Here is a 25,256-nt window from a genome sequence, read left to right as displayed (position 1 = left end):
ACAAAAATATTTGAAAATTGTTGGCTTATTAGTTAATGCTAGAGACAATCAACGAATATAAAACTGGTAAACTTCCTTTACCTCTTAGGGAAGAGGGAAATAATCATAACGAAACTGCCCTTTGTCGGCAGACATTCCTTGGAATTATTTATTTTTAGATAGCTCACATTTTATACAGCACATATGTCTGCTGATTCTCCTTGAAGTTATATTGCTCATCAACGAAATTCCATCATCAACTCTTCTAAAAAACGCCTGAAAAGCTTCTTCATATCTGAACAGTACTAAAATTATACTTTTCGTTTGCGTTTGCAATTGCGTTTGCGCTTGTGCTTATGCCGCTAGTGTTGACCGAGCTTTAGGGCCTACCAAACCAAGTACTGCATTTCTTATACAAACAATTGCATTTCAAATCTCATTTCTTATTACTTTGATCAAAATATCTGCTATTCCTCTATGTTCAGAAACATCACTAGCTCTCCATTACAATTTAAAAGTATCAGTGACTCCACTCTAGCCAATAGTAGGTCTTTGTGCTCCCAAGCCTGTGTAGTCTCATTGAATGTTTTGATGTCAGATTTACTTTAAACTATATAACTTTAAACGATGTTAGCGGAATATAAAGTTGTAAAGTTGCAACATCAAGAAAAATGAGTATGCCCAGTATGAGTATGGGTATGCAGATGTTAAAGGAAGAAATTCCAGGGATTTCCCACCCACGAATAAAAGTATCTTTTTCGTAACATCCTCGAATAAGCTTCGATACATACCGTAAATCCCCGAATAAGCCCCTTAATCATTTCTGCAAATAAGCCCCCCCTCGAATAATATTTCGAGGGCTTATTCAAGGAAAGCAAAATTGCAGAAAAATATCTTATTTCAAGAAAGCCTCCATAGGACAATAGCTATACAGTATTACTTCCTTTGACTGGAGACCAAAAAGCAAAAAAGCGACTTTGTGATGATAAAAAATTATAATATATTTGTTAGATCTTCGCAATTTATTTCATTGAGAAAATTATGTCGTTTTTATGTCGATCTTTGAGGAAAATACTAACCTTTTAAATAAGCCCCCCTTCGAATTAGCCCCCCCTTGAATAAGCCTCCACCCAAAAATTGATTTTTGCAAATAAGCTCCCGGGGGCTTATTCGAGGATTAGCGATATACACTCTTTTCTTTTTATAAGAACAATTATAAGAACAATGGTCAAAATTTAAAAACAAATCAAGAACAAGCTGAAGCTGAGCTACTGTAAAATGCAATTTTGAACAACGTTTTATCTCAAAAACGAGTATTTCTAGCCATATGTGGGTGTTTTTCGGTGAATATTCAAACTTCTTGATAAATGAAGGTTGTCGCACTCACTTTGTTGGCAAATGAGGCCTGAATCCCTCCCTAGAACGAAAAAGCTACCAATCGCATTGCTTACACCCCCTTAATTTTAAAAACAAATTAAGAACAATCCAGCCTCGGATTTTTGAAAAAAAACAAGAACAGTCAGCCTGAACTTAAATATGCTGGTTCTTATATAAAAAAGAGCGTAATAGATAACAGTAAAATTTGTTTTTAAGCTGGCAAGGAGACCTGGTTATGTATTGAGCTGATTTAAGCCAACTTTTTATACAGCAAACATAAAACGGCATTATCATAAAAATATAAATGTACAATAAATGTTATACATTATCTACAGCTGCAATTAAAGTTAAAATTTTTCTTAAAATATACGGCAGTTTGGACTCTCTTATTTTTAAAGTAGGTAATCTTTCACCATATTTTTTAGACGATAAATCTAATAGCCTCAGTGCCAAATCTTTTTTTTCTTACACTAGGTAAAACATTGCTGCTCTTTGCTGGATGTTGATATTTTGGGTTTCTAGAAACAAAAACCTTTGACTATTTTAATATAAAGAACTTGAATGAAAAAAGACTTTCGGAGCACTGAAGGTGGCTTTTGCTTCATCCCAAAGTTCAGATCAATTTTTTAAAGAGTTTTGTTGGAAATCAACTTTGCTTGTGTTCTTGTATCAATGTCGTCAAATGCCTTCAGTATAAAAATGTAACACTCATTAAATGTATCTCTTCAACACTTTGCTTTAAATTTAAAGCTTTAAGCAATCCTTAGCAATCCTGCTTATTCTGTTGAAAAGGTTATACATACTTTTCTACCCCTAGTTCATTTCTAGTTTTTGAATAAACAGCTATTCCATTTTTTAAGCAAACATTGTCTTTGCTAGATGAGAACCTTATTCCAAAATTTTGCCTGAAGGGTTATTAATAAATACTGCTCTTAATACGAATTGTATGGACAATCTACTGGGAATTACTATATGGACCACTTAGTCTTAAACCGAAGTTCGCAACGCTCATTTTCCAAATACGAGCCCAATTCTAAAGAAATTCAAATTTGGAACACGGGAAGCATCCCCTGCATCCAATGCATCCCCTCATAATTTGCTAAGGCTAGAGTTACACTATACCGGCTTGCAATCGGAGCGGAGCGGAGTAACTTTTGCTCTGGAGCGATATTTGGGGTAGCAGTTACCAGGGGCATCGCGACCAGGGAAATGTGGGGGGGGGGGGGGGGGCTGTCACACCCCCAATAGCATCTCAACAGAAATTTTTAGGTAAAATCCGCTCAGTTGAAAAAACGCTTTAGGTAGTTCAGAGGCCCTCATATCTTGAAATCAATTAAGGATCAAACAAAGGTAGTTGCTTCGTTGGTTGAATATGATATTCCTTGATATGAAGATTTGAGAAACTATCAAGAAGTCCGTTATTATCATATAAAAATGGAAGTTGCGTTATAAGCTACAGAGTTAGATTGCCAAAATGTTTTGCAGAGGTTTGTGTCAGCAAATAAAGAGTTTAGGGTAATTGTTTTTCAATCAGGTAAATTTGTAGCCCCCCCCCCCACCTTAGGTTGCCTCGCGACGGCCCTGCTCTTGCGTAAAATTTACTTTCAATTTACTTTTATTCCTTTTGTCTCTTTTATCCGGGGCATGTATGCCAATTGAAGGTATGATGTTTTCAGAATTTTATTCTAGGATAGGGTCATATAATCTTTTCTGGCAGGAAAAAACCCGTCTATTTTCTACAATACAAAGTGAACCCTTATGGAGCGTGATCCATCCCCCCTTGTTGCAAATAAAAATAACTTTTTTTTCTCAGACCCCTCCACTCTCCAACTTGCGCAAGAGTCCCTGTTAAATCTTTCCGTTACATAAAGCATAGTCAATAGAAAGGAGGACTGGTCTGGAAGCCTATTGTTCTAACTCTTTGTTCAAAGATTACGTGGTCACGTGCCAAACTGAGTGCAAGGAACTTTCCCGCGCTAAGTCAAAAGACAAGGATTCATAAGGAAAACCGTAAATTTATGTTCGAATATTGTTAGAATGAACCGTTGTTTTTTGTAACTATGCCTGGAGCGAATTGCTCATTTCCAGGCTGTCACACTAACCGAGGAGAAAAGTACGAAGGGATCGCGATATTTCGAGTCTCACAGCGGAGTCTTCCTAACTATGTCGCTTGGCGAGAGGAAGTAGTAGAGGTCCTAAAACAGTATCGCGTTGTAGATGAGGAGTTCAAACGACAAATCAAGGCAAACAATGTAAGAACTTGCGAAAGACATTACAAGGATGAAGATATCGAGTACACAAGTACGTATATTTGAGTTTTTTCGTTAATTTCCCTTTATTATTGAAAAGCAGGGGAGGGCCTAAATCCAAAAAGAAAGTTTTATAGGTTCCTTTTATTGAACCTTATTTCTATCTGAACTCGTTCTCTATCTTTAATTCACAGAAATGGGGAAGAAGGCCCTGAGGTTTGGAGCACTGCCATCTAAAAATCTACCACAAAAATCACATCCCAAGGAGGAACTAAAAGAAAGAAGACATCTTAATATAGTCAAGGACATAATTAGAGAACCAAGAGGAAATTATTGTTATGCCACTTTTAAAGAACTATGCTCCAGAACAGAGCATCTAAAGCTTGCTCAGTGGGAAAGAGAAATCCTATCAAACAGAATATCATTAAGATTATGCGCAGAACCCTTCATTCTTCCAAAGTATGAACTAGTAATCGAGGAGTCTTTTAAATATACCTGCATTATATATGGTTGGGTTATGCCATTTAGCCATGAAATTTACAGCCAGTATGAGAGGAGTGTTCAAAATATAACTGTTTCACAACTTATAAATAAGTTAGAGACATATGATATTTGTGGAGGTGTCTCATTGCCTGGAACAGAGCTATTAACTCATGCTGTTCCCATTAAAGTTGACATGCTACAGGAAATGGAATCACAAGCTCAGGTGAAATTGTTCCGTAGAACAAAACAGTGTCAGGTGCTGCAGATGAATGAGAACCAGTGTCACAATTGCAAAATAGTGGAGACCAAATTGAAGAAAGAAGAAATAAAGAAAAGCAGGAATATAAATGTGCCAGCAAAACTCAATGCACCATTATCTCAAACACACCCAAACCGTTTAAAGCTAACAATTCAACAGCAAAGAATGAAGTGTAGCCAGTTGGAAGAGGAAATTAATAAGATGAGGAAGGAGATTGCCACATCTGGTGTGAAACTAAACTCAGAACTGAGCAAAGATGTGTACTCAATAATGTCCAATTTTGAAGGGGAACTTTCACCCTTCATGAAACTGTTTTGGGAGCAACAAAAGCAATTCTTTTCTGGAAACCCAAAGGCAATACGTTATCACCCAATGATTATTCGTTTTTGCCTTTCACTGGCAGCAAAATCTGCATCAGCATATGACGAGTTGAGAAACTCTGGGGTTCTTTTGCTTCCGAGTAGAAGAACACTTCGTGACTACAGAAATGTCATAAAGCCAACAGTTGGCTTTAATCCTGCTGTCATCAAAGAGTTATGCAAATTAACTCAAAGTTTGAATGGAGTACAGCGCTACATTACATTAGCGTTTGATGAAATGAAAGTTCAATCAAAACTAGTTTTTGATAAGCATAGTAATGAATTAATTGGATTTTTGGATCTCGGCACTACTGAAATTAATCAAGCATCATTACAAAAAGCTGATGAACTTGCCACACATGTCTTGGTGTTCTATGTACGAGGATTGGCAACTGACCTGAAGTATAGCTTCAGCTACTTTGCAACTAGCTGTGTTACATCATTCCAGATAATGCCTTTATTTTGGAGAGCTGTTTGCCTATTGGAAGTTTCCTGTAAGCTCAAAGTTATTGCTGCTGTTTCAGATGGTGCATCTGCCAACCGGAAGTTTTTCAGGATGCACAGAAACCTTGATGGCGAAGCTGGAAAGAGTATAACTTACCGTACAATAAACCTATATGCACCAAATAGGTTTATATGGTTTTTTGCTGATGTGCCACATTTGGTGAAAACCGTACGAAATTGCATGTACCATTCAGGCTTCGGAAAAACTAGATTAATGTGGAATAATGGCAAGTACATCATCTGGAAGCATTTGGTTCAAATTGTGAAGAATGACATGGAGAATGGTCTTAAAGTTTGCCCAAAATTGACTCCTGAGCATATAGAGTTAACTGCATACTCTGTTATGAATGTACGTCTTGCTGCTCAAGCTCTTAGTGAGACAACAGCAAACATATTGAAAGAGTACTATAGCAATGATACTCATGCTACTGCAGAATTATGCGGCTATATGGACAAATTTTTTGATGCCTTGAATGTGCGCAGTCCTAGAGAAGGCACCATCAAACGGAAAGAATTTCTTTTACCATATACAAGGGTAGATGACCCACGGTTTGCATGGTTAGAGAATGATTTTCTTAAATACCTCCAAGACTGGAAGAGAAGCATTGAAGACAGGGAAGGCAGTTTCAGCGGAAGCTCAAAAGAGAAAATGTTTTTGTCATTGCAAACATTTGAAGGCCTTCAAATAACATGCTACTCAGTGATTGAAGCTACTAAGTATCTTTTACAAGATGGAATGCAATTTGTTCTCACAAACAGATTCAATCAGGATGTTGTTGAGGAGCATTTCGGTAGACAGCGTAGTCTGGGAAGACGCAATGATAACCCAAATTTGTGGCAGTTTGGTTATAACGAAAATACAATAAGAATTCAAAGGTCAGTGACACCAGTTACCGGGAATACAAGTGGTGGACATAAGCAAAAAAGGCAAGTTTCTTGGTCAACAGTAGACAACTCTCCTTTAGCAAAGCGAAAATAAAGTAGTTAAAACATACATACATTTATATAGTTTTTTTAACTATATTTATATTTTTCAGCAATTGATTTATCTGAAAATTCAATGATGTAACCATAATTTTTTTAACTTCCCAACACAGAACTATTTTCACTGAGGATGTTCTTGCAAAGTGGTTCTTAGATCATAAAAAAGTGGTTCTTAGATCAAATTGACACTTCAGTTATTTATTTTTACAAAAGTACTATTTTTCTGAATAAATTCCCACATTCTTGTAAATGACAACCTCTGATAAACACCCATCCTTTTTTATTTCATTATGAATTATTTTATTAATGCCAATTCTATGATCTAGTGACTGGAAATATAGTAGTAACAACTTATTTTGGAATACAATTCAGGGAAGGTTTTGAACATAAAAAAGATATCATGTATTTGTGATACATAGACTAATTTATAAATAAGAACCATAAAAGCATTTACACAGATACATATAATTGTGTGTGTTGGGAAAGCAGTTAATTTTATTTATCTGTCTGTTTGCTGTGGGAAAAAAGTAACTTGATTTATCTTTGCACTTTGTTAAACACCTGTAATATCTTTGTCTGATGACTTCTTTATACCTTTGCGTAATCCTTTTACTCGTTTTCTCTCCAGTTGTGTTTTTGTTTTTGTTATAGAAAAGGCTCTCACTCGTAGGTATAATTTGATCATATTCTCCAGTAGGCTTAAACTTGTCTCCTTTTCCAAGGTGTGTGCATCATACTCTTTGATAGTATTGAACAAACTTGTTATGTCAATGTGCTTCATTAATTTTTGTGTTATTTCTTGGCAGTTAATGGACACCACATGGCTCTGTGTTTCTCTTCTAAATTCTTCTTCGACAAGTTTGAATAACTCAATAACTTCTCTTTTAACTCCCCATAAACCACCTCTAGATTGGCATCGGATCAATCTCTGAGTGCTAATATCATCACTCCGGCAGGAATTCAGCAATAAAAGCACACCCTGGACAGCTTCAGATTTGGAATCAGTTTTTCTGTTATATTTTCTGACCAGTGAGTGAATTACATAGCCAGCTAGGTATTGCAGCCCATCAAATTCACGTTCTGAAATTGGCTTGACCACAACAGGTTGCTGAACAGGTTTCTTATAGAATGCTAATATTTTATCAGCAAGTTGTGATGCAAGAATAGTGCACACAGGCATTTCCAACTGGCTGAAATATTTTTTGGCATTTTTGACAATAACAGAATAAAATGCAGAATAAAATTTTTCTGCATCTCCATTTCTTTTCAAGGACTGATAAATTTTCAGAATTTCTTCTTTCAAGGAATTGTTCACATCTTCTGTAACATAAGCAACTGCAATACTGCGGATTTCGTCAGGAAAACACTCATCTTTGCTTATATCTTCTTTTGCTTCTTCAATAAAAGATTTAATTGTCACACTATCTAAACTTATGGTATCTCCTTCAGTCTCTGTTCCTGTTATTTCAGTGTGTTTCAGATCCTGATGTTTTTTCAGCCCTCCTTTGCTTTTATAACTTTTTCCACAGTGGGAACAACATAAACTGTGAGTTTTTTCTGTCTGCCAAGAAAAAAAGATTGGCAGCTTAGACTATTGACAAAAATATTTATTTTAAATTTCAAATTAGATAAACATATACTTTTATTTAAAAGAAAATAGGTGATAACAGAAAATAGTTTCAGGCACGAAGTGTTGTATTTCTTCCAATAAATACCCACCTGTTCATAGGGTGGCCTTTATTAGAAACATTGCATATATCTAGCGTATTCAAAAAATGAATAAATTCCTGGGTATTTATTGGGGGAAATAGGTACAGTTTGTTCGTACTCGTAAAAAACGTCTACCCGAGGCCTAAAGTCTCCAGCGGCTGACAACTCTTTTTCCAAAACAATCCAAATACATTTCAAGTACAAAATATAATTAATATGATAAACAAGCCAGAGAGGCATTCCAAATATCATCTTCGGAAACTAAACATCCAGTCTCATGGATGTATGTAAATAGGCCTATTGAAAACGTAATAAATGTTAAAAAATGTTCTATGTTTCACCTGTTGAGGATCTTCAACCAATGCATCATCGCATTGCAGTTTGAATTCATCATCATCCATGTACTCGAACAAAAAATCGAGCGTTTCCCCACCCAAAAAGTCTTCTTCATTTGTGGTGTTTCCACTGTAGAACGCCATTTTAAAAAAACAACATGCACTCAGTTTGACCACGTGACTGGATTTTGTCCGATTGCCGAGTTTCTAAAGCGCAAACAAAGAAAACAAAAGAGAGAGAACAATAGGCTTCCAGACCAGTCCTCCTTTCTATTGACTATGCATAAAGATATATAGAATAAAATTATAACTTTTATGAGTTGACCAAGAGAGGGGCGGTCCCCTTTACTTGATCTTTGACATGTTTGACTGGCCTCGTACTGAAGTTTTCTCCCATATTGCGCATTCTCGCGGCGAAAACAAAAATCATATCCGAGGAGCAGATGTTGTTTTTCGCTTCTTCGCAGTCTTTAAAAGTTTTATCTCAAGATCAGTTCAATTCAAGGTTCAAAATTTTCTTTGCAAGATTTATCTGATATTAGCGTGAATGTATAGATCAGTTGCTCATATAGTCGCTGTTCTCCAGGAATGAGCAACAAAAATCACCCAAAGATGGGCCTAAACTCAAACGAAAGGAAAAAAGGGAAATCTAGTGGAGAGCTTCCACCCTCAGGACGCAGCTGGCCATTCAGACGATCTAAGAGCAAAAGCAAGGCCACAGAGACTGGAGATGAAGCAACGGCAACCGACGTTGTTTTAGAGGATAGAAAATGTCTGATGGAATCTGGTGAGTACCCAAGCTCCCCTAGTAGTCCACCAAACGAGAAGGCAAGCACAATTAGCAGCGGATCTCAAGATGGAAGGATGGAAAATGAAGGTCAGGCACCATCTTATCAGCGTTCACAATCTAGGGAAGATCTGACAGAGACTTTCTCTCCTTTGACAGAACGCGAAAAGGTTCTCTTTCAAGACCTGCAAGAGGTATGAATATATTTTTTTTATATTTATCTTAGCTTAGATTCAATCTAGGTAGCATTCATTTTTTGTTCCAGGGGTTTTATATTTTGTAATAGAAATTGATATGCCCTCAACGAAAATGTTTTCCCTATTTTATAGAACAAAAAAATAAAACGCTCAAGACTTAAAATGTGTAGATATGTTGTGTCTGTAAAATAGGATTCCTATTTGTGCATTTTTGAGTCATTATTGAACTAGGTTTGGATAAAAGCCTTGACATTTTTTAACGGAGTCAAGAAAACAGCATAAGTGGTGAGTTAACAGAGTGTTAGAGCAGTCTTTAAAGTATAGCAGATCTCAGCAAGATCTATTTCAATGCAACTGAAAACATGTTGTGCAATTTCAAATTTTGCTGCCCTCGTGAACTCAGCCCAGACTAGAAAAAACATCAGGAGTGCACCAATCTTCACAAAGATTACAATAATCTGGTACACCATGCCTGGCATCATTTTTGTTTCTTTCACAATCTCACTTCAAGTTAGGAGTAATTTAATCTATTTTTCACAGTAAAGAAATTTGTTACTCAGCTAAGTCGTTGAACCATGCTTATTCTTTCAAATATATTTGACAGAACTTTGTCACCCACTTTCCAACTGCAAATGAAGAAAATACTGCCCATTTTCTCCCCATACATTTTTTAAAGCACTTCTGCCACAGCCGTGATCTTGTCAAATTGTCCCACACTTTCCAATCTGGATTCTGACATCATGCATGCATCTGTCTTACTCTGTAGACTGGGTGAAGGGCCAGTTATATAACATTCTCCAGGCTGCATGTTAAAAGTTGTAAAAAATTTTCCCATAGCCTTTTCAGTAGTAGTTTGAATAAAAGACTCAAAATTATGAAAAACATTATACAAATAAAAAAATGATATATCAATTTTTACAAGTGTTCAGTGTAATTATCAAAAGTTAAATGTGGTTTTATGAAAAAGGATAAATCTGATGAAAAGTAATGTGATTTTTCAGTCTTTGTTTGGTAATCAATGTAAGTGTAAAGAAACCTTTGTGAAGTTTGTCAAGAAAACAGTATGTTTTTCTAACAGTGCCCTTAATGACATGCTGTTGTAGACCTGGTTTCATTTGAATAGATAAAAAGACTTTTACAGTTATATGTTGACAATTTATTAAACAAAAGCATTCTTCTCCATCATGAACAGCAATATTATATAATGTTGATATCTTGTTCATACTGCTTAAAACATCATGCCAGTTTTATCCTATATCTATCAACAAGAAAACTTATTTCTATCATTTTTGGCTATAAAAACTCAGGAAATACTCATTTTGTTACTTTATATCTAATGAGTTGATATCAAAGTTGAATTCATCAATTATCTGTGTAATGATATAGTTTCATGTGGTTGTAATGTAATGGTTCAAATTAATCTGCCATAATTGGTTTCTTACATTGGATTCACAGTATTTATCTTGTTTCCAGTATTTATATGCATTTATTACCCTTTGTTTTTACTATATCAAGCCTTACAGGTTCATATGTAGAGTCAAATGATTGGTAATCTGATCCATGAGATTTGCAACTTAAGATAAATTGAGACCTGCTAATGGGCATGTTTTAATCCCAGATCTACAGGTGTATGTATCCTTTTTTAAGTTTTAAGGGAGAATTTGTTGGCAGTATCCAAGTACACAAAGGATGGCTTTATAGCCAGATTTTTCAACTGCTCTGTAACAACTCAGTAAATATCTTTGGCATAGCTGTTTAAGTTTTTTAATAATGCCTTTTTTGTTCGCCCATCACTGCTTCTTAAAATAAAAATATCTTGACTATCCTAAATAATGCCAATATGTTTTATAAAATATGCAATTTTTTTGTTATTCTTTTTGCCATCAAAATTTGCTGCTTCGCTGATGAACATGTGATTTAGCCTTACTGTTGGCAGATTGGTACATGTTTTTTTGACTTACATGTTTTTCAATGTGGATGAGAATTGCAGTTAATTGCTGTTAATTTTATTTTCTAGCATCTTGACAATGACAAAAACTGCTAGGTTTTTTAGTAAACCGTGTTACTAAAGATAAGTTATGATTTTGTGAACAAAACAGCAGATATTCCTCAAACCAATGCAATAGTCCATTTTAGGGAAGAATCTGATATCTGAAGCTGAGTAGTATTACACCTTTTAACTTCAGTTAAAATTGTTGAGACAAAATTGTTTTCTGTGTCCAATGAGGTAAGTTGTTTTAGATGAGTTGTTCAAAGCTGTTGACTGACGGAAAGCTATTGGGGAAAATTACCCGTTGTCGTGATGTATTGTTAACAGGAGTTGCCCATTAATGAAGCTGTCCATTACTGGAGGTTTCACTACAGATGTTATGTTTGGGTATTGGCGAAGTTTTGTTATCTTACGTATTGGTGCTGAGTTTACCCGTACATCTAACGTTTTTGGTCGTTGGTACAGGGTTAAATTACTAAATAACAGTCGAAAAATGCAAAAACTATCTTAGGATTCGATTGAGAAGCTTAAAATTGCGTGTTTGTTATATCATGAAAACATTTGTGGAGGCACAGATGTTGCTAGAAAAATTATGAACACTTTTCAGCAACCATGTTTAAAATATAGATAAATTGCTCTTCCTTGCACAAAAACTGTAGCTTTTACGAAGGGATGCCGAGTCATAACGTTTTTGAGATAGTGAAAATTTAAAATAAAAGAAACGATGAATGTGACGCAATTTAACAATGCAAACATAGCGATTTGGATGGTAAAGAACAGCTTAGGTCAAGCTAGGTCTGGCCTTAGTTTCACATAGAAAGTGACACGACACTAGTTCTTTCATGTGCGTAATTACCTGGGATCGTGTTGAAAAGTTAGTGTCGGAAAGTGAAGGTCAAAAGTTAAAGCTATAGTTCAACATTAAGATTATGTCAGAAAGAAGGCATCGACATTTCAAGAGGCATCGACGCTAAAAAATTGGCATCGCCAAAAAATATTTTTCGTAGTTTTAGTTTGTTATGTGAACAGCAAAGACTATCGCAAAAATGCTCAATGTTGTCTGGAATACAGAAAAGGGGTCTAATTTAGGAAAAGAAAGTTGTAGCGAGCAAGGGTACGGGTGCCTGCGAACGCGGGTAGTCTGGAGGCCTATATCGGAAGATTTAAACGAGTGCGTGATTGTCCTCACGCTCGCTGAAAATTGAAAACAAACCAATTTTGAACGAACATAGCGCAGAAAGGATGAAAGAGGAAAAAACGTTTTCTATTCTGGACAAGCTCTCACAGGGGGGTTAGCAAGTAGTATAATTCTATCATACATAGGTTTGAACACCATTCTTTTCATTTTATAACGGGAAAGTTTAGCATCTAATACCTAGTAGGCCTGGAGAACGGTTTGAAACTTTATTTTTGACTGATTTAATTCTTTCTTTGTTATTTCAATCCTTTTAATTTCATCGATGTGAGCAGCCATTATCGTTAGGCAGAAGCTTGCCTTGTACCGAGAAATCTCCATCGACCGAGAGCAAACTCAATTACTTTCGGATTTCACATGATCAATCAATTTTTGTTGATGACCATCGGACCGTAAAAATACTAGGTTACAAAAAATTCATCCGTACTGGTTTCTCTCGCTTGTTTCTCGCAACAGTTAGCCACAGTTACTGCAAGCTTATGTAGACCTAAGAGGCTTGTGTTTTGAAATGTGGTATTTTCTTGCCACAGCTATCTGTTGCGCCTCGCGATTTGCCGAATTGCAAACTGTGTTTTGTATTGCTACAATAATGTTGGATTAATTATTCATAATAAGGACAGCTGTTTCATTATCCTCTTGTGAAACAGGTGACGCTTTTCTCTCTGTGAGTACAGCTCGTCTTCTTTTGTACGTCCGCTAATGTTATGTGGAAAACTGTGAGTGCGACAAGAAACATTTGCCTTCAGAGATGGAATGTTGATGAGATATGGCCATATGGTTTTGCATGATGTGGCCTTACATAATTTGGTCTTCATCATGTCAAACGATCCCAAACATCTATCGCTTCAGAACTTTCAAATCGTTATCCTCTATTCGCGGGGGGAGGGGCTATTCTTATAAAGAAAATCTCGTTTCCCCTTTGGTTCCTTTGAGTGCACTGAATCTTTTAATATTGCTAAAGTTCTGAATGTATTAGCTCCCCTGAAATTATGTGGTGTTTCCTTTCATCTCAAGTCCTCGTGCTACATTCATTTACTTTGAACTACCAGGACTGACCTGGAAAACTGGCTGGCAAAAATTATCTAATTTTTCGAGGTTAGTGTGCATGCGAATGTCTCTCCGCTGAAGCAAAACAGATGATGGTGCCTATTTGATAAGACTTTTTTGCAACGAAAGAAGAAGAAAAAGCCCTTAAGAAGTTAACAAAAATCCTCATTTTAAAATCGTGAAATTCTTGAACTTTCAGCGTTGCGCAGCCTCACGCTCATTTGATAGATAGATAATAGGCCTTGTGGCTATATGTGCCCATTTATACCTTCATGTATCTGTTTAATTTTTTCTAGTTAAAAGCAAAATGTGCTCAAATGGAAAAGACGATGAGATGGTGGTCGGATTGCACTGCCAGTTGGAGAGAAAAATGGGGTAAGGTTAGGGGTGAGAGGAACAAGTTAAAAGAGGAAGCGAAGGTACTTCATGTTCGCAATGAAACACTCACGAAAGAGTTCAACAAGACGAAAGCTGAGTTAGACGATTGCCTTCTAGAGAACCAATCTCTGAGAAATGAATTGAATAAGTGCAAGCTAGAGCTCAAGAAACTAGACAAAGAACGACGAACAGCAGTTGTGGAGCCTCATCTTGTACAGATGGAAGGGGTAACTAATGGTAAAATGGAGCTTGTAGACTCACGACCAAACAACAGTGTATACGCAGCCACTGTGCCGAAGTCAGGTGGAGAAATGCAATTTTTAGAGCAGATTCTCGGTGATCAGAGAGGAAGTGCAAGTGAGCCGCATGAGGTTAGCAAGAAAGAAAGAAAAGGAGATGAAACATCTAAGGCTCGAGATATCAAGGAATACGAGAAAGCTTTTGGACAGAAAACAAGGCAAGTATACCCAACAAAAAGTTTCTTGTACATACTTTTATGTTGTCATCTTGTAAAGTTAGGTACTTGGTGTAATTTGAATTTTATCAGATAAAAGGGTTTCGGTTAATTGGTGTTCATGTTGAATCCTTGTGATTGATTCATTGGCTCGTTATATTTTAGGGAGAACATAGCACTGAGATCTCAGCTAGAGCAAATGAGAAGATTCATCCAAGAGAGAGAGCAGAAATACATAGAGCTCAGCTCAGTCAACGAGGGTCTGAGTGCCGAGGTAATAATAACCCAAAATCAAGCATCTTATATAATCTTGTATGATCTCTAGCAAATTTTTCTAGGGCCGTTTCTCTTTGCCTCATACGACGGAAATCGAAGGCCACGTGTTTAAGACTTGGGTCACTGCCAGAATTCTGGCACTGATTTGATTGGTCCAGACAAAGACTCTCTGACGTTATTCTTATTCTCTGCTGAATAATTTATAATTTTATTGACGATGTTTTTCTCACTCAATGGAAAAATAAACTGCTCTAATTGATATGAATTCTGCTTCACAAAGTTTTTCAAAGAAAGTATGGGAAGTACGCATGAGTTTTAGAGACTCGACAGCCTCTTTCTGGAAATCCATCAAGAGCTGCACTGCAAAGCGGTGCTGAAGCTTTGGCGGGCTGTATGCCATCGCACAGAGTTACAAAAAAAATTAAACTTCTCAAAAAAGCCCTTATTTTCGAAACTATGCGTGAAATGGACATTGAAACTTGGTATAAACTTGTTTGCTTTTTATCCAGATATCAGGATATAATTTTTGACTTTAGTTTATGATCGTTTTCGATGCGTGAATTTATGACGAGTTTACGATTCGATTTAATATTAAAATTATTATGCCTAACATACCTAGCCAGCAGTTTATTCTCTGACCACGTTTGCTGTGGGTCTTCGCAAAAAAATAGACATTAATTCAAAGCTTCAGAGAGCGATTTAACCTAAAGCGATTGTAATGAGTTCTCCATGTGTCTCTATTGTAGATTGATAAGTTAAAAGAGAAGGGTGGAGAAAGCGATGAAATTGTCTTATCTCCAGACGCAGCAGGCACAAAGGCCCAAGACATCAAGCTAAAAGAACTCCGAGTCGAGGTAAAAGAGCCCCGAATCAATGTTTGTATTCTCATTCCCTTCTATTTAGTCACGATTTGCGTAGTCTTTAGCCGTGCTATGAATGCCCACGTCTTTGCAGTCAAACTATCTACGTAATGATCTAAAGTCACTGCTACTACTCATGTTTTTGAAGTGTCTTCATTAGGAATGTGTCTGAGGATTTTAAGAGCTTTGCTGAGAGTTTCTCAATGTTTATCGTAGTCTAAACATTTTCCCAGAGACTTCAAGGCTTGAATTCAAAGCTGAGATGAGTTTGCTAATGAAGTAGGATTTTGATGCTTTGTAGTTAAAGAATGTAAACAGTTCTTTAGGTACTTCCAGAAGTGCTCTATGCTTTATAGACAAAGCTGTACACGCTTTGGTGTTTAAACGAACAGTTGCTTGATGACCGAATGGATACTGCTTTTAAGATGATTAAAAGTCCAGTGAAAACCTGGCTATATGCATCATTCCACAAAGATCTTATCGGGGCCCATTCTTTTTCACCATCTATCTTAATGATTTTGAAAAGTTGCCGTTGGCATTTTACAGCTGCTGGTAAACATTTACTTTAAGATTACATGATAAGAAAGACTCTCATGAAAAGGCTCAGGAGGAGCTGCTTAACATTTAGGAGTGGATATAGTAATTGCGCTTGGTATAATAATTAAGGGTTTGGATAGGATTGAAAAGTATCTGGTTGATTATCGTCTGTAAAACGATATCCAAAACTCCATCTTGGTTCTCTCTACTCTGTAGTTTTTAAAAACCACTTCGAAATCCCTCCGAGAATATGAATTGAATTCCAACAAAACTTTCTTGAACAAAACAACAAAACAACCCTTCCTCTAAATTATCAATTTTTATATAGATATCGTTCTTTCTAGCTGTATATATGTAGCTATGCTGAAAGGATTTCTTGTGTGTATAATTCCTCGAACTTCCTTTTATTTCCTATTGCAAGTTACAGTTACAACTATGCATCTCACTTTTTAAGCAGTTTACTTTTAAGGCAGTTTTTTAGTCTTTTATTTCAACGTTATACAATTATTTTTAATCGAAATTCCATCGAATCTCAATTTTTCAGTGTCCTGTTTTTTAGATAAAAGTGATATTTACTGAACCTGAAGGCCATATTCTTTGTTTCATTTACATATTTGTTAGGCAGATTTATCGAAGTTATCTTTGAGTATAGATATCAAAGAGTCAGATGAATTTATCATGATTCCAAGTGCACTCGTTAATATTTTTATGAAGTTGATAGTGAATTATTGTAGTTTAAGACTGAGAAGTAATGGATTGTATTTGAATGGTTTACGATCGTTGATCATTTGGGTGTTAGATTCGAAACCTAAAGTTACCTCAAGCAGATGAGGAGTTGATTTGCTTGAGGTTAGGATAAGATCTTGCTAGATAGAAGCACCAGTAATTAGGCATGGAGATTGAATTGTGGGCGGATCAGCATACAGTTAAGAGCTTTTGGATAATAAAAGAGTTTTTGCAAGGAAAAGAAGGACTGAGATATGGCGCCAGGTGAATCTACACTCGTCAGGGTATGATCTGCAGCTGGAGGGTTTCAGACAACGTGCTGCAGGGTTTCAGACTAGAAGCAGAAAGAGCATACAGATGTTTGAGAATATGCAGATTTTTGAAAATCTGCAGATGTCACCACTTCCAGACATTTTTCCTAGTTGCAAGGGTATTGTTCAATTATTTGAGGATGAATTTGAAGATATTTTTTGGCATTTCCTGATGCACTGTAGAGCGCAGAAGACAGGAGATTTTGCTGTCATGAGAAGTCAGCTCAAATTTTATGAAAACCTCTTTTGTTCCTTGGAGTGACATTGAGCATTTCCTTTGTTTTTCTATACTACTCGTACTGGATTTTGCAATTGAAACAAGTATCTGCCTCAATGATGTTAATTTCAGATTAAGGGGATGATTTTAGAGGGTTGTGTATAACTGTCTGGCACTGTGCAAATTAAATAAAGAAAGGGTAAAATAAGTGACATTTGGATCTGGTTAAGACAAAGGTGCCGAGCGTGCCATTTAACGGCAGCTCTGGACAAAATATTGTGGACTAATGTAATGTAATGGAATAACACTTTGTGTCTTGCAACTAATGTATTACCAATTATGGTAATACATTAGTTGCAAGACAAATTTTATACAATACATGTTCACATCGATTTCCCTGTACCTTCGATGTGGCACTAGAAACTAACGCTTCTAGATTACGTCATAAATCCGTTAAGCTAATATTTGAAGAAATGAACAGAAAGTTTTGTAAAGACTGGTGTTGCAACCCTGAATGGTTACCCTTAGACTGTCTCATTTAATGATACATAGCATAGGTAACAAAACCCAGACTATTAGCGTACCTTCTTCATTAATTGTCTTCTTTAAATCAGGCTTTTTGATAATACGAGATCAATTTTTATGTTTTTATCTTTTCTTGTTGCAGATCGAGAGACTTCAAAAAGAAAACGCAGAAGAATGGAATAAGCGAGAACAGGTGGAGACAGAAAAATTGTCTTTGGAAAGGGAAATCAAAAGACTTAAGGCCCAGATTGAAGTGAGCAGCTGATCTTGATTCCCAGAAATGATTTCGTATTTGGAGATTTTTTTGAGAAAGGGATCCTTCCTAATGAAATTGTTTGTTTCCTTTCAATTCCCAATTTATCTAACTCTCCCAAGTTGTCATCTAAAGAGTTTCTGTCTTTTGAATCATACGCCCACATGCCTGCTTACTATAGCTTATTTTCTCTTCTATCCAGGATCTTGAAGATGAGATACGAAAAAAGACAGACCAGGTCGCCCATGCTCAAAATTCTGCCACGAAGTTCTTACAAGAAGAGCTTGAACACAAATCTCAGGTTCAGTTCGCAAATTTTCACAAATTTTATCTTGTGACATCTTTACTCACCGCATGTGTAGGGAGATATTGTTGGTTTCACGGAGCGTGTATCTTGAGTTTTCAGGTGTTTTGGACTGTTTCTTATGTTAAACAGATTTATTTTTACAGTTTGTGTGGCGTATTGTCTCACATTAATAAGAATATAAGTTTTAGTCCAAGATAAGCTTTTTAAAGAAATCTTTTTGTTCAGGTCGTTTCAAAATCTTAAGTCCATTCGTTAAATGATTGATAATTCTGAAGATTTTTCTCAAACAGCTGAAATGTTCCCACAGTTAGCACCTTGTTTCTTCATTCGGTTTTTAAACCTACCTTCCAGATTCTTTCTCGACCAGAGTCAGTTTTCCAACTATAGCACCACGTTGCCGCCAAACTCTTTGCACTTTCTGTCTATATTTTGATAGAGCAAACTTTGTTTATCTACGTGATTAGATCATTTTTTATTTCCGTACAAATTATCAACTTTCAAACATATTTTGCTTTCAAGTTAATTTTTATACTCGCTAACCATGCTGTTCCTTAGACATGGATTTAGTTTACGTGGCTTAAGACAATGGGACCATATTGTCTCCCCATTTTTTTAATTCAGTGTTTTGGACCTTGCACAGAAAGTGCAGCTGCAGTTTTGTGATATTTTCTCTAGCTAAAATTTTCATAACAGTTTTCACTATGAATCAAGGAATGTAAGCTGGTACTTTGGTCCATCGATTAAAAAATAATTTTGCAGAAAGCTGATTGTTCAAAAAAGTAAACAAATCACATTTATTTCAACTGTCATCAGTTCGAAAGTTCGAAATCCTTTAGGCCACCAACAAACGTCGCAAATTCTTAACAGTTCAGGACAGTAATAAATTTTAGCTGTAAACATAAAATAGTTCTGCTGTTGACAGAATTTCTGTCTGAATTTGTATGCCTTTGCTCCAGTAGTATAACCCTACTTTTTCTTAATATAGCAGAGATATCAAATCAATGCTGTCTCTTCTTTATTTCTTCCAGGAGCTTCTCGAACTAAAATTGGCACACAAAAGAGCTCAAAAGCAGCTGCAGGAAAAGGTAAGGTAGCTTGCTGTCGCTATGTAAAACAGCAATTTATTTTGCTCTAGTTTATTTGATAGCATCGTTGACACTTAATTGGTTCGCGCAGTTACATTAAGCGTGATAGCCTGTGATCTTCTTTTGATGTCAGGTAGAAGCATTGTTCTTGAAAATTTGATATCTTGTCAACATGTTTCCAACCGGCTTATTTTTTGAAAGGATTTTCAAGACTTCCTGTGAAGATCATCAAGAACAGTCAACAAAGATTTATTTAAATAACAAGCACTTATTTTGTAGATAATGTAACGAATGTTACAAAATCAATTTCAGACCCCAGAATTTCAAAATTTCCAACAAAAAATTAAGAAGATGCATTCTTAGCAAAGCAATTGCTTGCATATACGAAAAGTAGATAGGCCTAGGCCTTCCTTTTTAAAAAAAAAATTAGTCAACAGTTATGCTGAGGTGAGCGGCATTGTCTGGATTACACTGATTGACAATGTTTGTAAACTTGCGTAAAAGTGCAATAGTCCCAGTCTTAAAGGATTGAGACTACCACACAAAGCACAACAGCACTTTATTTCAAAGTCAGTTTTTTCTGTCCAGCTTTGTCTTCAGAGCTGTACGAAATATCGTCATAGACAGACTATAACCTTTTTCCAGAGAAATTCGATCACAGCATTTGATTAGAATTCCTGATGACTAAAGAATCTGATTAATATTTCTACCAGAGCTCAATTAAAAATGAAAACCAAATTTAATGAAATCGGATTTTCCATGAATTGAATGCCCAACAATCGCACTGAATTTTTTGCGTTTTTTCAGACGGTTTTTATACTTTGAAACAGACTAGTTTATGGTTAAAGAGAACTAGTTTTACACCTTTCTCGCGCACTCTAGTTCAGATTCGTGTTCTGAAATGAATCTTACTTCTCTGTGGTGGAAATCTAATAAGCCACAAAATAATGTTTTATAAAGGCATGATTTTGTGAAAATAGTTTTAAACTGCACTAAATTTTTACGATGTTTTCTATTTCTATAATTTTATGTATGTTAGAAATGAAGTTTAATTCAGTATGACATTTAAAACTGCTAGATTGACGAGCTGGATCACGAGAAAAAGCGAACAGAGCAATATGAGGGAGAAATGAAGAAGCTTAGAGGAAGGGTCGAGGAGCTGAAGAAGAAGTTATGCTCAACAGAAGAAAATGTAAGTGTTTCAACTTATTTGGCGTTTTCATGTAGCTCTTTTTTAACCCCTGGATGCAAGTTTATTATTGACATCGACAATTGAACAAATGATCTCGCTACCAGCTAAGTATTATGTTACTGACGTTTTTCTTTGAATGTGTGTACTGCCATTTCAATAAATAGTTATACTGCCCCAAAATGCAACTTTAGAATCTATGACTATCAGTAGGCTATGACTCAAGCGGAGTTTGATCGAATAATTTCTTATGTTTGAGCACAAGTTTTGTTTGCCATGACACTTGTTTCTGTGTTACCCTAGATAATGGTTTAATGGCACACTAAATAATTCTTAAAAAGCATTGACTGTAAGCGGAGTGTAAATGTAAGCGGATATTTATTGAATGGTTTTGCACGTGTTTGGTAAGAAGATAATGCACTTGTTATCTGTAGACTGACTTAAAATGTGGTGACTATTAGCAGTCGACTAGCAAAACTTTGAAGTACCAATTTATACTTCAATTTATACTTGAATGTTTTACCTTCTGAATCTTTTACTTGCCTGATTCAAGGCTGATGCCCAGTCAAACCTTGTGCGTCGTTTGCAACGACAACTTGAAGAACAGTCTCAGCAAGCGGAAAGTTTGCAATCTGAAATTGGCCATCTAAGCAGTAGGTATGTAATCGGTATTCCCAACTGATTTTTACCATACCGCATTTGATCTATTTAACGCCCTATTCCTTTTTAACGCCCCTTCCTAATTAACACCCACCCTAAAAGTGAAAAAAGTTAATTAACGCCCACTTCCTTTTTAATGCCCCCTTTCTATTTAACGCCACTGGACGCACCAAATGTTATGTTATGTTCTATTGTGTTATGTTATGTTGTTAGGTGTTATGTTGTGTTTTATGTTATTTTAAATTAACGCCCACTTCCTAATTAACGCCCCTTTGTAATTACCGCCCATTCTAAAAACTGCTTTATACACACTAGCCTTCTTTTTTCTTCTGCTTTATTTTCATAGCTGCATTGTAACTTCTATGTGTGCCCCATGATATAAAAACAACAACAGTGTTTTCATGATAATCTTTACACATCAAAGTTGTCTAGTACTTGTTCCGCTCGAAATTGAGACATAAGAATGCAATTGACTAGCAATTTTTTCTGCCAAAACTTTTTCTCATTTATCGTTTTCCTACATTACCAAATTACCACCACTTATATCAAGACCAAATCGCTGTCACTTTTTTGACGTTTTGCGATGCTTCTATGAATCTTAAAAGTATCAATTTGAATTTATTTGCACCTTCCTCTCTTTAAAGATCCAGCTAGCTTTCTTTTATTTTTTCTCTTAAATACTTACTAAGATTTACGTCAAACTTTGTTCGTAACACAATCAGCATTCTTTTATTGGTTTTGCAAAATGACCAGGTCTATATTGTAGGTTTTTATTCACAAGAACTGTCATAATATCATAGTTTCTCAGTGCGGTAGAATACTGTAATGACTGATCTTTTATGATTTTTCGTAGATTGAAAAGGCAAAGTTTTCCATTGAAAATGAAGCCTGACGATGCATCAGACGAAGAAGCTGAACAAATGTAGAGAAGTAAAATTTAAAGTTTTCCAATTTCCTTGTGCTTTCATGACAACTAAAACAGTTAACAATCAACTTGGGGCTGACCCCTTGTAATAAAATGCTATTTGCATATTAAGTAATGCTGGTTAATGTTTTGGTCTGGTCTCTCCCTATCTAGGCAGAATCTAGGTTAATACCCACCGTTTATAGACCTAAGCCAGACGCTACCGAAGCAATGAGCTTGCGTACTGACAATTTAGAGATTTTTCGCAAGGTGTTAAGGAATACAATTTAGCAGACAGCCCCCTTATTTCCATAAATGCCCCTGCATTGACACCTGCAATATAAGGGGTCTAGAAATGACCAAACTTCCCTTTTAGCAGATACCTTATCAGCAGGTTCTTAAAGTGGGCTGACTGTGAACTTGTGAGGAAAGCACATGGAAAATTTGCGGGTTCATTCTAAAGAAATTCATTTTATGTTTTTTGGCTTATGTAATAGGCCATGTCAAATACAGTGTACCCATTGCCGCCATGAAATGTTTGCATTTTTAGTATAGTAGATATGTTCATTGTCAATAGTTTCAAAGAGTTCTCATATTATTTTAAATCCCAAATCTTTGCTTGCAAAGTATTAAGATATAGGTATTCTGCAAGTAAAGATTTAGGATTTTGACTGTATAAGCTTTAGGCCTCAGTTACACTTAACTGGATAGTCCTTCTCGTATTAAGATTTTTAAATTGGACAGGCCTTTAGTTTACATCTTAACGATGTTTGCTAAACTGTTTTGTAAGCATCGATATTTCTTGGAAAAATGTTTGCTCCAAGAGTGCCAAAAATATCATTCTTTTATGAAACTCAAATGTGTTCACCTAATGCGATGCCATCTCATATCAAGCATCAACTTTGCCATCGTTATCAAAAACCGAGTTCTGATACCTCTATGGCATCAATGTTGACAGATTTTTTAAATGAATACAGAAGCAAATTTCTTGCAGTTGTGTTTTGTTACTGCAATGGAAAACAGCAGGTAATTTTTGGAACGCTCAGGTGCAACCGTACGCTATCCAATACAGTGTAACTGGGAACCTTTATCCAGTGAAGTCAAATAATGTACAAAACTCCCTTTGAAAGTTTTCATAGTCATATGACTATATTATGCACGTTCCCGGTACTTTTACTGGTTCGCTGATTCTATGATAGCGTAGGTCACGGGCTGTCACAATAGACTGTCAATTGCAAATATAGAATGTATTCAGCACCAAATACACAACTCCTTTTAGAATTAGAAAAAATAGAAATTCATCCAGATATTATTCATTATTGATTTACTTGTTCCTACATGATTAAACGTATAATTGTAAAGTATAAAGGATAGAGATATAAGAATATATAGATATAGAATTATTGATACTTAGTAGATGCTGAGAATAGATAAGATATTTGCCTGGGAATGTCATGGGCTTTTATATTAAAATAATGACGAGCACTTGATTATAAACAATCAACCATGGAATATTGTATGTCAAATAAGAGATGGCAGAGAATCCCTTTGTTTAGGGGTAAAGCAATTCTTGTTTTGAGAGATCATGTCAGCTTTAAAAAGCTTAGACGAAAGTCTTCTTATAATGGCAAATGAAAGAAGTTACTTTTTATCATCAAAACATAGTAAACTAGGTTGATGGTCTCACTCAATTGTTTAAAAAATTATTTTGATTTTTATTGACAGGTGCATGGGTAAAAGATATGTTAAGGTATTATCAATAACCAATTGTAATTCCAATAATATTCTGCTTCTTTTAGTCAAATTGTCAAAAGAAAGTGTTTCACATTTAGAAAAGATATTTCAAAGATAAGAAATATTAGTAATCTTTTTTCCCTTAGGGAAGTTCTGTCTTTTATTTTATGAAAGATACTTTTATTTTGTGCATATTGTTTTATGAATACAGTTCAATTCAATTATAGAATTATTTATCCGTTTAAAGCATTATCTTGTATTTTAGTTAGCTGTTCAGAAAGTTAACTGATCTTGTTTTCTATTTTAGTTAGTATGTGAAAACAAACGATCATATATAGAAGTGTATTATCGGCATGCTAAAAATGCCTTTAAATGAGCAATATTTGTCGTTTATTTGTCTCTTGGCTTCCGATAATTGCTCTATCCTTTAAACATACTCACAATATGCATTTAATAGTTCTTTATAATCAACAAGGCTTTCATATCCAAAGGTTTGGAATAAAGATGGGACCAGTGGAAGTAGATAAATTGTATTTTATTGCCTTCCAATGTATAAGTTCAAGTTCTTCAATATAACCCCAATTTTTAATATCATAAATTCTTTCTCGAATATTTTGCTACAAATGCTATGTTATTTCTCGAAGGTCAACTATTCTTAAAAGTTGCAGAATCGAAGCCATTTATACGATTTACGCTGTTTTTTTCTTTTTACAATGTAAAGAAACAAGAAAAATACAGTCAAAAAGTGCAATTTTTCCAAGCATCAATCTTTGGATGTTTTTCCAGTGGTTCTAATAGTGGTTTTATGGTTTAGACAGACATGAAATATGAGACATGGTTACCATTTAGACTGCTTTTCCCTTCTTTAATCCATAGAATAATGTTGTTAAACGAAAAAGATATGCCTTAAAGTGCCACTTTTCATGGCATATTGATTTACTTTTTTTATGTTTTTAACAGCAGTTTCAAAAATGTCTATAACCCTAAAAATAAACAGCATTTGAGCAATTTATACAGTTCAGGCTGCTAATTTTTCACATATGAATAAAAATGCTTTTTGAATGAAAAATATTTTTTCCTAAAAATGCAATTTTTCAAAGCCTATAGCCTTATTTTTTCAGGGAATCCTACAGTTGTTTTAAAAAGGTCCACTACTCTAAAGATACACAGAATATGAGCCATTTATAAAGCTCCAGTTGCTGATTTCATCCTAGAAATGTTTATTGAAAGAACAATATTTTTGCCTAAAAATGCTCAATTTTTCAAAGCCTATTATAGCCCTACTTTTTTGGAGATATTTACAGTGGTTTAAAAAACAACTACTCTAAGAAATACACAGAATATAAGCCATTTATAAAGCTCTGGTGGCTAATTTCATCCTAGAA

General features: G+C 35.4%; 3 protein-coding genes across 5 annotated transcripts; 2 read left to right on the top strand and 1 right to left on the bottom strand.

Annotated features, from left to right (window-relative positions):
• The first annotated feature begins 3,416 nt into the window (after nucleotides 1-3,416).
• LOC148960372 (uncharacterized) lies at nucleotides 3,417-6,189 on the top strand. Its single transcript, XM_089115754.1, has 2 exons — nucleotides 3,417-3,657; nucleotides 3,800-6,189. Exons 1-2 carry the CDS (start codon nucleotides 3,417-3,419, stop codon nucleotides 6,187-6,189), a joined length of 2,631 nt encoding a protein of 876 aa, XP_088971880.1.
• A 558-nt stretch (nucleotides 6,190-6,747) lies between these two features.
• On the bottom strand, nucleotides 6,748-8,383 carry LOC148960371 (uncharacterized). The gene is made up of 2 exons (XM_089115829.1): nucleotides 8,246-8,383; nucleotides 6,748-7,755 (listed from the first exon to the last, which is right to left on the bottom strand). The coding sequence occupies exons 1-2, from the start codon at nucleotides 8,381-8,383 to the stop codon at nucleotides 6,748-6,750; spliced, it is 1,146 nt and encodes a 381-aa protein (XP_088971955.1).
• A 287-nt stretch (nucleotides 8,384-8,670) lies between these two features.
• Nucleotides 8,671-24,253, top strand: LOC148960370 (coiled-coil domain-containing protein 102B-like). 3 transcript variants are annotated; one of them, XM_089115776.1, is made up of 10 exons: nucleotides 8,671-9,220; nucleotides 13,752-14,290; nucleotides 14,453-14,561; nucleotides 15,310-15,417; nucleotides 17,882-17,992; nucleotides 18,195-18,293; nucleotides 19,328-19,384; nucleotides 20,463-20,576; nucleotides 21,127-21,230; nucleotides 22,087-24,253. In XM_089115776.1, the coding sequence occupies exons 1-10, from the start codon at nucleotides 8,828-8,830 to the stop codon at nucleotides 22,157-22,159; spliced, it is 1,707 nt and encodes a 568-aa protein (XP_088971902.1). In that variant the 5' UTR covers nucleotides 8,671-8,827; the 3' UTR covers nucleotides 22,160-24,253. The 3 variants fall into 3 exon arrangements, with proteins under 3 accessions (XP_088971902.1, XP_088971896.1, XP_088971899.1); XM_089115770.1 differs by having other exon boundaries at nucleotides 15,310-15,438; XM_089115773.1 differs by having other exon boundaries at nucleotides 13,752-14,294; nucleotides 14,457-14,561; nucleotides 15,310-15,438.
• Nucleotides 24,254-25,256: the final 1,003 nt, after the last annotated feature.

This window comes from Rhopilema esculentum, chromosome 4 (genome assembly GCF_057945365.1).
Source record: "Rhopilema esculentum isolate cy_ngs chromosome 4, ASM5794536v1, whole genome shotgun sequence".
In the NCBI taxonomy this organism is placed as follows: domain Eukaryota; kingdom Metazoa; phylum Cnidaria; class Scyphozoa; order Rhizostomeae; family Rhizostomatidae; genus Rhopilema; species Rhopilema esculentum.
This window is presented reverse-complemented; position numbering and strand designations above follow the sequence as displayed.